The 12,322-nt window shown below is 40.9% G+C and overlaps 1 protein-coding gene across 1 annotated transcript in view; it reads right to left on the bottom strand.

Annotated features, from left to right (window-relative positions):
* Positions 1 to 205: 205 nt before the first annotated feature.
* LOC140481675 (macrophage metalloelastase-like) overlaps positions 206 to 12,322 on the bottom strand; it is a 35,054-nt gene continuing 22,937 nt past the window's right edge. The window contains exons 6-9 of the mRNA XM_072578229.1: positions 12,070 to 12,203; positions 5,839 to 5,995; positions 4,561 to 4,661; positions 206 to 303 (exon numbers count right to left, since the gene is read on the bottom strand). Of these exons, the coding sequence (XP_072434330.1) occupies positions 206 to 303; positions 4,561 to 4,661; positions 5,839 to 5,995; positions 12,070 to 12,203 (490 nt within the window). The remainder of the gene's footprint in view (positions 304 to 4,560; positions 4,662 to 5,838; positions 5,996 to 12,069; positions 12,204 to 12,322) is intronic.

Raw genomic sequence — 12,322 nt, 5'->3', positions numbered from 1 at the left:
CAAAGATAATGCAATAAATTGAGCAATTACACTAACTGATTGAAAATTTCAAACTAAACTACAGGAGCTATATTACAAAAACATTAATGATTAAGCTTTGTCGAACAACTGATTTCATTATACACTTAGAGTAACAAATCCATCCGCTATAAGCAATATTCTGTGTGAGTTGCAGAACAACAGTGCGATAGCAAAACATGGTCATTTAGTTACAATTCATCCACCCGTCTCGTTTTAAAATTTTTATGACTTGCATCCCCCGATATTCATATATAAGAGGTCCACTTGTGAGATAATAAGTCCCTGAAATTGAAGAATAGTGACTTAAATATTTAGTTAGAACATAACAGCCACATTGTCTTGTGAGTTCTATCCAATCCATGTTATAACTCCAGCAGTGTGGAATATCTTAGAAACAGAGAGGTGCCAGATTCCTACTGACTCTGGGAGTTTAGAGTTGACCTTATTGTGAACAAAACATCTGGCTGCTTCATGCAAGATCAATGACGATAAGGAGGCATAGGCAGAACATGGACTGCTTATATCAAGAATTCCTGCACAACTGGCTGAGAAGATATTAGAGTAAGATTCTAAACTGATATTTCAAGAGAAATAAAATACAATGATCACCCAAAATAATGGAATTGGGAGCCACAGCGATTGTCAGGAAAGGAAGCAGCAAAAAGTAATTGGTTTCAAGTTAAACAGCATAGAACCAGACCCTTTGGCCCATCCACAATATTTAACCCACTTGCTAAAAGCATCTGGTTTGATGGCACATGAATCCATGTCCCTAAAATATCATCCCAAGGTTCTGTATTCCCAAGTGAGTGACATTCCCATTACATCACCACCCCACCTTTTCAATTGTCATGGTGCAGGTAAGGGCCATTGCTTTATTGAGTCTATGTTGACCCTGAACATTTTGACTTTGTGCCAATCTCCTGCCTTTTCCCCATACTCCTGCAGACAATTACCATCTAATTCCCTATTGAATGATTCAGCTAAACCTGCCTTCACCACACTTCCAGGCAGTGAATTCTAAACTCTGTCTAACTTGCTGTTTGAAAAAGTATTTATTTTCAAAGTTCTTTTTCAAAACAGCTCAAATCTCTGCCCTCTGCTTCTTCACCCTGTTATGAATGGAAACAGTTTCTCCCTGTCCACTCTATCCACAACCCAAATGATGTTGAGAAATTCAATCAATCCTCTTAAACTTCTCTCAAAGGGAATCAATGCCAACTTCTCCAATCAATCTTCATAACTGAATGTTCTCATTCCTGGAGATATTCTTCCGAACCCTTTTTGCATTTCCTCCATACATTCATTTCAATCCTCCAGATGTGGAGCTGTGGCTCCAGTTGTACTCAAGATAAGTTCAAATTAGTGTCTGATACAAGTTCATCAAGAACCTCCCTTCTCTTCTACTCCAAGCCCCTACTAATGAAGCTTAAAATTTTATATGGTTTATTAACTGCTTTCGTCATATGTCCAGCCATCTTCATGGATGTATGTATTTATTTCCCACCCCTGGAGCAGGTGGGAATTGTGCCTTGGCCTCCCAGTCCAGGAATAGCGGCACTACCACTTTCACAATACACTGGTCTGTCTGCCCCTGCCCATCCTTTCACAGGCTGGCTGTTTATGTCCTTTGTAACAAAATGCATCACCTCGCGCTTCTCGAGATTAAACCTCATTTGCCATATCTCCATCCACTCCACCTTTTGAAGTTCCAAACTGTCATTATCATGGTGTACAATCCTCCCACAAATTGTGAAATAATTCCCAGTGACCCAAACTCTAGACCATTTCTGCCTTTTGCAGGAAAAGCAAGGACCCCAATGGTAGCCCTGGGGAACTCCACGACTCATTAACCTCCAGCTTCAACGGTCAGTTTTCTTCAGTGTCGTCTCTGTTGCATTGTGGGAACTGCCTTATTCAATTGAATGCAGCGGAGTCCCCAGAAACAGCAATGTGATCATGAACAGAAGTTTGTTTCTGTGATATCATTTGAAAGGAACTGTTGGCCAGGTCACAAGGAATTTGCTTTTCTTCAAAATAAAGCTCTAAAATCAGCTCCATCCATCTGAGCAAGCATTTAACTTCTCATTGGAAAAGTGACTCATTTAACACTTTGGTCCTCTCTCAATAACACATTGTCTGCAGGGCAGACTAGTTAGCAAGGTTAGATCACATGGAATCCAGGGAGAGCCAGCCAATTGGATACAAAATTGGCTAGAAGGTAGGAGACAGAGGGTGGTCCTGAAGGATTGCTTTTCAGACTGGAGGCCTGTGACCAGTGGTGTGCCACAAGGATTAGTGATGGATCCACTGCTTTTCTTCATTTATGTCAATGATTTGGATGTGAGCATAGAACATATAGTTAGTGGGTTTGCAGATGACACCAAAATTACAGGTATAATGGAGAGCAAACAAGATTACCTTGGAGTGCAACAAGATGTTGATCAGATGGGCCAATGGGCTAAGGTGTGGCAGATGACATTTAATTTAGATAAATGTGAGGTGCTGCATTTTGGAAAGGCAAATCAGGGCAGGACTTATACACTTAATGGTATGGTCCTGGGGGGTGTTCCTGAACCAAGAACCCTTGGAGTGCAGGTTCATAGCTCCTTGAAAGTTACAAGGTAGATGGGATAGTGAAGAAGGCATTTGATATGCTTTCCTTTATTGGTCAGTGTATTGAATAATGGAGTTGGGAGGTCATGTTGCAACCATACAGGACATTGGATAGGCCACTTTTACATAAGTGTGTTTAGTTCTGGTCTCCCTGCTATGGGAAAGATATTGTGAATCTCGAAAGGTTTCAGAAAAATAAAGTTACAAGGATGTTGCCAGGTTGAGCCATAGGGAGAGACTGAACAGGCTGGTGCTGTGTTCTCTGGAGCTCAAAGACTGAGGGGTGGCCTTATAGAGGTTTACAAAATAAATGGCATGCTTGGGGTGAATAGCCAAGGTCTTTTCACCAGGGTTGGGGAGTCCAAAATTAGAGGGCAGAGGTTAAAAGTGAGAGGGAAAAGATTGAAAAGGACCTGAGGGGCAACTTTTTCACACAGAGGCTGGTACGTGTACAGAATGTACTGCCAGAAGAAGTGGTGGAGTCTGGTACATTTGCATTATTTAAAAGGTATCTGGATGGGTATAGGAATAGGAAGCATTTAGAGGGTTATGGGCCAAGTGCTGGCAAATGGGACTTGATCAGTTTAGCAAGTGTGGTCAGTGAAAATGAGTTGGACTGAAGATTCTGTTTCTGTGCTGTATGACTGTATGACTCACTGATGAAAATGCAACCAATGAATTAACAGCTTCGGCTTCAGAAACTCTACAATAGAAAGTATTGATTGATTCTTGATTGGTTTCCTTGCACTAGGAGACTGAGTGGAGGGAATCCATTGGTGAAAGACTTGCACTCTCCTCTCCAGCTCCATCTGTTGGCAGATAATAGTCCTGACAGAAGGGGACAGGCGATACTGCAGATGCATTGAGGAAATGTCAACTTGCCCCATCTTAAAGCAATTGCTTTTCTGGTGATCCTACAAAATTCAGTAAGATCAGAGTTGGAGAGAGATCCAATGACTGCAATTTGAGATTAATAGCCATATTGTGCCAGGTGGACCTTTTTCCACAATTTTTCTTGAATTACTAAATTGGACAGAAATTGTGTTAAAATGGCCTTAGCAAAATGTGTGATCAGTATTGGAGAGATTTCTGCACCTTCCCCTATTTTGCTCTGACCACACTTATAGTAAAATAAGTAAAATAGTAAAATAGAAAACTTCTGAAGTGTTTACCAGCAAGTGATAGTTTTGGCTGAAAACAAGAAACACTTCCATTCTGAACCAAACATCCCCCCCACCTGCATGACTCAAATATCAGAGTTTACCAAAGGAATTCTATGCCATCAAAATTGCCCTCCAATGTATATCATGATCTAATTCACTTGCTCAAAAATTACTCATGGAAACAACATGATTCCCTTGCTAATCATGTGTTGAAACCGCTCCCAACAGTTTGTATATTAGAATCATTCCTCTGTTCATTTATATATCTCTGAAGTATGCCAGAGAAATGTGAATGTGACTGATTTGAATTGTGATACACTGGCAAATCATGCTAAATATGCAATGATTATGTTGTGGAAAACTACTCTCCAGTCCTCGAAAAAGCACAAATTCTTAAAAAAAGAGAGACAAAATTGTGTCCCTCGAAAGTGACTTGTGGCTGATTTAGTGAAGCCCTGTTACTGGGACCTTGCTTTAATGCAATCAGAGTCCCTGAACTGTGACAATGCTGGCTTTTCCCGTGAAAATAACTAATCTGCTCTCCATGTCAGATGCTGTGCTCTGTGTTCCTATACATTTTGCACTCAGTCCTGAGATTCTTAAGGTGAAGAAATCCATTCAGTTGGGAGGTTCTGAATTAAAGAAGTTAACTTTAAATACCACTGATGCATCTACCTGACATCTTACAGATTTATCATATTATTTAAACGTTGCTGTAATTACCCAGTAATTAATTTTCTTCTAATAAGTGGACACTTACCAAAATGCTCAACAGCTGCATCCACTTTTGCAAGGTTTGAAAACGTGTCTGTTATTAATCTTGGGCTTCTGCTGCTCATTTGGTTTTCATCTAAATTATAACTAAAAAGAATTACATGTCACAGTGCACTCTGATCTGAAGGCAGCACACAACCGCAAGCACTAACATAGAAAATAAAATTCTAAAGGAGGTGCGGGAGCAGAGGCACCAGGTGTATACATGTATAAATCTTTGAAGGTGACAGGACAGGTGGAGAAAGCAATTAGTAAAACATGCAGTGTCCTCAGCTTTATTAATAGTTATACAGAGTACAGAGCAAGGAGATGATGTTGAATATGTATAAAACCCTTGTTAAACCTCAACTGGAGTATTTTGTACAGTTGTGGGTGCTCCATTGTAGGAAACATGTTTGGAGAGAGCACAGTGATTTTTAATTATCATTCCATGAATGAGAATCTTCAGTCCATGGGAAAAGGTTGAAGAATTTGGGATTGTTCTCCTTGGTAAAAGAAGACTTAAAGGAAATTTGGTAGAGGTTTTTGAAATCATGAGCAGGCTCATGATACAGTACAAAGGGAGAAATTGTTCCCACTCATAAAAAGAAAGAAAGATTGAGAAAACCTAGATTTCAGGTGACATGAAAAAGAAAGGGAAATGTGAAAGAAGCAAAAACAGAAATTGCTGGAAAAGCTCAGCAGGTCCAGCAGCATCTGTGAAGAGAAATCAGAATTAACGTTTTGGGTCTAGTAGCACTTTGTCAGAACCTGACTTAAAATGTTAACTCTGCTTTCTGTCCACAGATGCTGTCAGACCTGCAGAGCTCTTCCAGACTTTTCTGTTTTGATTTCTGATTTACAGCATCCACAGTTCTTTTGGTTTTTATAATGTGAAAGAAAAGGTTTTCACACAGTGAGTAATTAGGATACAGAATGTATTGCATGGAAATATGGTGGAGGCAAGTTCAGTTGGGCAAAGAATGATTACATTGAAATGACTTGTAGAGAAATGGGGAAAAGGCAGAAAGTGATATTAGAAAATAGAACTAGTGCAGGCACAACTGTGAAAACATCAGATGATGGATTAAACATCTGAAAACATTGAACATAGAACATAGAAAAGTACAGCACAGAACAGGCCCTTTGGCCCACGATGTTATGCCGAGATTTAATCCTAATGTAAAATAAAGTAACTTCACCTACGCACCCCTCAACTCACTGCTATCCATGTGTATGTCCAGCAGTCGCTTAAATGTCCCCGAAAAGTTCTGAAAACACATACCTCCAGTACTGATCTCCCACAAAGAACATTATCTGGTGCAATTTAACTCTCATTGCAGCATCTATTTGCTTAACACTATCTGGAAAGCCAAGTTCAGAGATGTTCTTTGGGAATCCTGGTTTTAGAACATCCCCAGTGAAACGCCAGTATTGATGTCCTGCAAGGCGAACAGCATATTACTTTAAAAGTCATCACAGAATTATTGGCCAAGTATTCCATCAGTTTTATATCTCAGTGAGTTGCGTAAAATTGTGATACGCTTACTCCTTCCACTCATGTAGTTTTTGCTTTTTTCCTTTGTTTTACTTTGATGTTTTTCATGCCTGTTTTTATATGTTAGAAGATCAACAATGGCTCTGACTTTAACTTAATGATAAAATTGTGTTGTGTTGACTTTATATTGCAGGTACACTCTCAGTGAAACCAACTTATTGTGAATATATAATTTAATTTAATTTAACTGATTATGAATAAATAATTTGCGGATTTTAAAAAACAATGGGGCAAAACAGGACTCTGCACCCAATTGACACTGTACACCGAATGGCATTGGTAAACTTAAAATGTTGCAATTAGCAAGCCTTTCAAGGCAGGAATTACAAAGACCTTCTATTCCCAGAATTGGTCTTTATTTTTCACTGTAGACACCAAAAAGATTGTAAAGCTGTCAATAAAGACCCAGATTCCACCAGCTTGACCAGAAGAATCTATTTCTGTGTTTACCTCTGGTTCTACGGGCTGATGGTTTCTATGATCTTTGCACTCATTCTCATTTGATCCAGCAGCCAGGGCCCTCAAACTCCCTCAGAGCCAACACCTGCAAAATGTCCCTGATGAGGATTTGCCTAAAATCTATCCACCATATGGAGCGAAGGTAATTCTGTCAACTCCACCACCTTAACGCAATTATATTAATATTAACACTCTGCAAAGTTTTCTCTTCAGGCTTGTGTGTGTCTATGTGTGTGGCAATGTGTGTGTGTCTATGTGTGTGGCAATGTGTGTGTGTCTATGTGTGTGCCTATGTATGTGTGCATCTGTGTGTGTCTATGTATGTGTGTGTCTATGTATGTGTGTATGTGTCTGTCTATTTGTGTGTGTCTATGTGCGTGTCTGTGTGTGTGTCAATGCGTGTGTGTGTCTATGCGTGTGTGTGTCTATGTGTGTGTCAATGTGTGTGTCTGCTTGTGTGTGTCTATGCATGTGTGTGTCTATGTGTATGTGTGTCTATGTGTATGTGTATGTGTGTGTTTGTCTATGTGTGTCTATGTGTGTGTGTATGTGTGTCTATGTGTGTGTCTGTGTGTGTGTGTCTGAGTGTGTGTGTCTATGTGTGTGCCTATGTCGGTCTGTGTGCGTGTACCTATGTGTGTGTGTACGTGTGTCTGTGTGTGTGTGTGAGTGTATGTGTGTCTGTGTGTGTGTATGTGTGTGTCTATGTTTGTGCGTGTGTGTGTCTATGTTTGTGGGTGTGTTTATGCGTGTCTATGTGTGTGTGTGTGTGACTATGTGTGTGTATGTCTATGTGTGTGTCTATGTATGTGTGTGTCTATGTATGTGTGTGTCTATGTGTGTATCTGTTTGTGTGTCTGTGTGCCTATGTCTGTCTGTGTGTGTGTTCCTATGTGTGTGCGTGTGTGTGTGTGTGTATGTCTATGTATGTGTCTATGTGTGTGTCTATGTGTATGTGTATGCGTGTGTCTATGTGCGTGTCTGTGTGTGTGTCTATGTGTGTGGCAATGTGCGTGTGTGTCTATGTATGTCTGTGTGTGTATCTGTGTCTGTGTGTGTGTCTATATGTGTGTGTCTATGCGTGTGTGTGTCTATGCGTGTGTGTGTCTGTGTGTGTCTATGTGTGTGTCAATGTGTGTGTCTGTTTGTGTGTGTCTGTGTGTGTGTCTATGTATGTGTGTCTATGTATGTGTCTATGTGTCTGTGTCAATGTGTGTACCTATGTGTCTGTGTCTGTGTGTGTGTGTATGTGTGTGCCTGTGTGTGTGTGTCCATGTGTGTGTATGTGTGTCTGTGTGTGTGTGTCCGTGTGTGTGTGTGCCTGTGTGTGTGTGTGCCTGTGTGTCTATTTGTATGTGAATGCACGTGTGTATGTCTATGCGTGTGTCTGTGTGTGTATGTATGTGTCTATGTGTGTCTGTGTATTTCTGTGTGTGTGTGAATGTGTGTGTGACTATGTGCGTGTCTGTGTGTGTGTCTATGTGTGTGTCTATGTGTGTGTGTGTCTGTGTGTGTGTATGTGTGTGTGTCTATGTATGTGTGTGTTTGTGTGTCTATGTGCGTGTCTGTGTGTGTGTCTATGTGTGTGGCAATGTGCGTGTGTGTCTATGTATGTCTGTGTGTGTGTATCTGTGCCTGTGTGTGTGTCTATGTGTGTGTGTCTATGCGAGTGTGTGTCTATGCATGTGTGTGTCTGTGTGTGTCTATGTGTGTGTCAATGTGTGTGTCTGTTTGTGTGTGTCTATGTGTGTGTCTATGCATGTGTGTGTCTATGTGTATGTGTATGCGTGTGTGTGTCTATGCGTGTGTGTGTCTGTGTGTGTCTATGTGTGTGTATGTGTGTCTATGTGTGTGTATGTGTGTCTATGTGTGTGTCTGTGTGTGTGTGGCTGAGTGTGTGCGTCTATGTGTGTGCCTATGTCGGTCTGTGTGCGTATACCTATGTGTGTGTGTACGTGTGTCTGTGTGTGTGTGTGTGAGTGTATGTGTGTCTATGTGTGTGTATGTGTGTGTCTATGTTTGTGCGTGTGTGTGTCTATGTTTGTGGGTGTGTGTATGCGTGTCTATGTGTGTGTGTGTGTGACTATGTGTGTGTATGTCTATGTGTGTGTCTATGTATGTGTGTGTCTATGTATGTGTGTGTCTATGTATGCGTGTGTCTATGTGTGTATCTGTTTGTGTGTGTCTGTGTGCCTATGTCTGTCTGTGTATGTGTTCCTGTGTGTGCGTGTGTGTGTGTGTGTGTGTGTATGTCTATGTATGTGTCTATGTGCGTGTCTGTGTGTGTGTCTATGTGTGTGTGTCTATGCGTGTGTGTCTATGTGTGTGTCAATGTGTGTGTCTGTTTGTGTGTGTCTGTGTGTGTGTCTATGTATGTGTGTCTATGTATGTGCGTCTATGCGTGTGTCTGTGTGTCTATGTGCGTGTGTATGTGTGTCTATGTGTGTCTGTGTGTGTGTCTATGTATGTGTGTCTATGTATGTGTCTATGTGTCTGTGTCAATGTGTGTGCCTATGTGTCTGTGTCTGTGTGTGTGCCTATGTCTGTGTGTGTGTATGTGTGTGTCTGTGTGTGTGTCCATGTGTGTGTTTGTGTGTGTATGTGTGTCTGTGTCCGTGTGTGTGTGTGCCTGTGTGTGTGTGTGTGTGCCTGTGTGTCTATTTGTATGTGTGTGCACGTGTGTATGTCTATGTGTGTGTCTGTGTGTGTCTATGTGTGTGTCTGTGTATGTCTATGTGTGTGTGAATGTGTGTGTGACTATGTGTCTATGTGTGTGTCTATGTGCGTGTCTGTGTGTGTGTCTATGTGTGTGTGTGTCTGTGTGTGTGTATGTGTGTGTGTCTATGTATGTGTGTGTTTGTGTGTCTATGTGTGTGTCTGTGTATGTATGTGTATGTGTGTGTGTATGTGTCTATGTGTGTGTGTGTCTGTGTGTGTGTGTGTGTGTGTACATATGTGCGATTTCTAAAAATTTATATTTTCAAAATCCAAACTGTCAGTAATCTTTGTAGCTTTGGTTCAGTAAGTTTGGTTTTGGTAATAAATCAGCTAGTTAGTTGTTGACTAATGAAACCAAGCTGACTTGTTATGAACAACTAGGAGAAAGTGAGGACTGCAGATGCTGGAGATCAGAGCTGAGAAATGTGTTGCTGGAAAAGTGCAGCAGGTCAGGCAGCATCCAAGGAGCAGGAGAATCGATGTTTCGGGCATAAGCCCGATTCCTGAAGAAGGGCTTATGGCCGAGACATCGATTCTCCTGCTCCTTGGATGCTGCCTGACCAGCTGCGCTTTTCCAGCAACACATTTTTCAGCTCTGACTTGTTATTAATATTGAACACAGTCTGAGATCTATATAACTGGTCATTTCACCAAACCTATAACATTTAAAATTTGTTGCAGACTATGAAAGGAGTCAGTGACTCCTCCAACCTTAGTCATAACCATTTGCATCAAACCAATTGTGCGATACAAGCTGATGTATTCAGCTTGTGGTACATTTTATATGACTGCGTGTTAACATATAAATGCTATCTAATGCCATACTCAGCTTCATATCAATTGGTTGGTTATCAGTTCCCTAAAGCAGCTCTTACTTTGTTCTGGTGGTGCTGAGGATAATTACTTCCAATTTAGGAAGGTCCCAAGAATTAATTCAAGGCGATTGTCTATATCATTGTCTGTGTGGTGAACCCACATACCCACAATATGAAGCAGTGACACTTTATATTGTGGATGTGGTGAAAAACTAAAAAGGAGCGATTCTAAGATGTAGGAGAGGATAAAGAGAAAAATGATAGTGGTACTATAGGAGAGAATGCTGAGGATAGGCACAATCTGATTTGTTCATTCACAGAATAAGGGCACTTCTGGCTATGCCAGCATTTATTGCTCATTCCTAATTTCCCAGAGAGCAGTTACAAGTACACCACATTGTTTTGGGTCTGGAGTCACATGGAGATATAGTGAGGACTGCAGATGCTGGAGTGTCGGAGTCGGTAAAGTGTGGTGTAGGAGAAAGCACAGCAGATCAGGCTGGGCCCAGCCCTGAAGAAGGCTCCTGCTTGAAACATCGACCTCTTGCTCCTTGGATACTGCCTGACCTTCAGTACTTTGTCTGGAGTCACATGTAGACCAGACCAGGGAAGGATGGTAGTTTCCTGTCCTAAAGGATATTAATGAACCAGCTATGGTCTTCTCTGACACTTAACAATAGTTTCATGGTCATCATTAAGCTCCTAATTCCACATTTTTGTTGAATTCAAATGTTACCATCTGTTAGAGTAGGAATTGAACCCGGGTCCCCAGAACAGAATCTGGATTAACAGTCCACCAAAAATTCCACAAAACTATTGCCTCTCCTAGTGGTTCAAACAACTTCTCCTCAACAACTACTCCAAAATAAATTACAAAATAAATCAGCATGGTCAAAATTGATTCTTGGGATACATTAATTTGGGACATGACATGTGGTAAGTGTAAAATATCTGGGAAGAAAGAGGGGACTGAATTTGCACAATCTGGCCAGCAAAACGTTGGAGAACACTTCCTGATACTTACACTGTAACCTGAGCAGACCTGCCTTTCTGGCAGTGTGCTGCCATCGGTTTGACGGGGAGCTTGGTGCATGATTTTGGTCTCCATGGGTCCAGGTTCTGTCCTCTCTTACCCTTGCTGAGACAATCATGTGTTTCTCCTCAGGGGGGAGTGCCCTAGCCAGCAATGCCCTTGCCAGTTTCTCCATTTAAAAGATATTATCTACCTTTCAGATGAGGAAATTCAAAGTTTCTTGTGTCGATACAGAGTTAGTGGAAGTACGTGTTGCAGGAGGACATTTGTGAAAAAGTAATAGTGTTAAATCTTGACAAGGTCATCAGAGGATTTAAAGGCCTGCAAATTACACATCTATCAGTGTTGAGGGGATTTAGAGAGGGCACTGACCGAATGTCCACAATTTGCTGCATAATTCATGCCATTTGCCATTCGCTTCTTCGCATACAGTAAAATTTATCTCACTCTCAGCCCCCATTCTTCTTAAAAACTTGCAGTATTTGTGTATTATTTGACAATTAAACCCACAGCAGAAAATTTGTTTTCATAATGATCAGCACAAGTCCCTTTCTAACACATGGTAATTGCCAATGCAAAATTGATCTGTCCAGTCCAGAGAGGGGCAATTTAAATTGTTGAAGCTCTGTTGAATTCCTGCCTGTTTTACATTTTCTTCATGATGTTAAAAACTGCAAATCTCACAAAGGCCTGTAATTCTTGCCACACTTTCTGAGCTGTCATTTCTAGTAATTTACAATTCATAATATTCTAAGTTGAAGAGTGAAGGTAAAGCCCAATAAGCTGTGCACATTCTGTAGCAAGGGTTTGACCCATGCATTTTGCTTCATTTGAAAACAAATTCTGCACAAACTGTATTTGGTGTCTGAGCACTGTGCACTAGAAATATGTGCTACAACAGACTTATTGTAAAAATACATAAGAATGTGTAACCTGTGAAAAAAACAACATCGTTTCTCCTTTGGGGACTCCTGCTGTACTCAACAGCAGCATTAATATTTGATGTGATACTTGGCCAAGTGTTGTTCACAGGGGTTATCTTTGAAGACCCTGCAGTCTTGTAGAACCTGAAAAACAATGAACAAGGTTACATCAGTGGTTAACATGATTGATGGGATGGTTTTCTACTTTTCTGTCGACAGCTAGAGCACTCAGTCATTTGTACCGAATAAGCAACTATCTCAAT

This window comes from Chiloscyllium punctatum, chromosome 9 (genome assembly GCF_047496795.1).
Source record: "Chiloscyllium punctatum isolate Juve2018m chromosome 9, sChiPun1.3, whole genome shotgun sequence".
NCBI classification, from domain to species: Eukaryota; Metazoa; Chordata; class Chondrichthyes; order Orectolobiformes; family Hemiscylliidae; genus Chiloscyllium; species Chiloscyllium punctatum.
The sequence above is the reverse complement of the archived record's forward strand: the minus strand, read 5'-3'. Positions and strand labels throughout refer to the sequence as shown.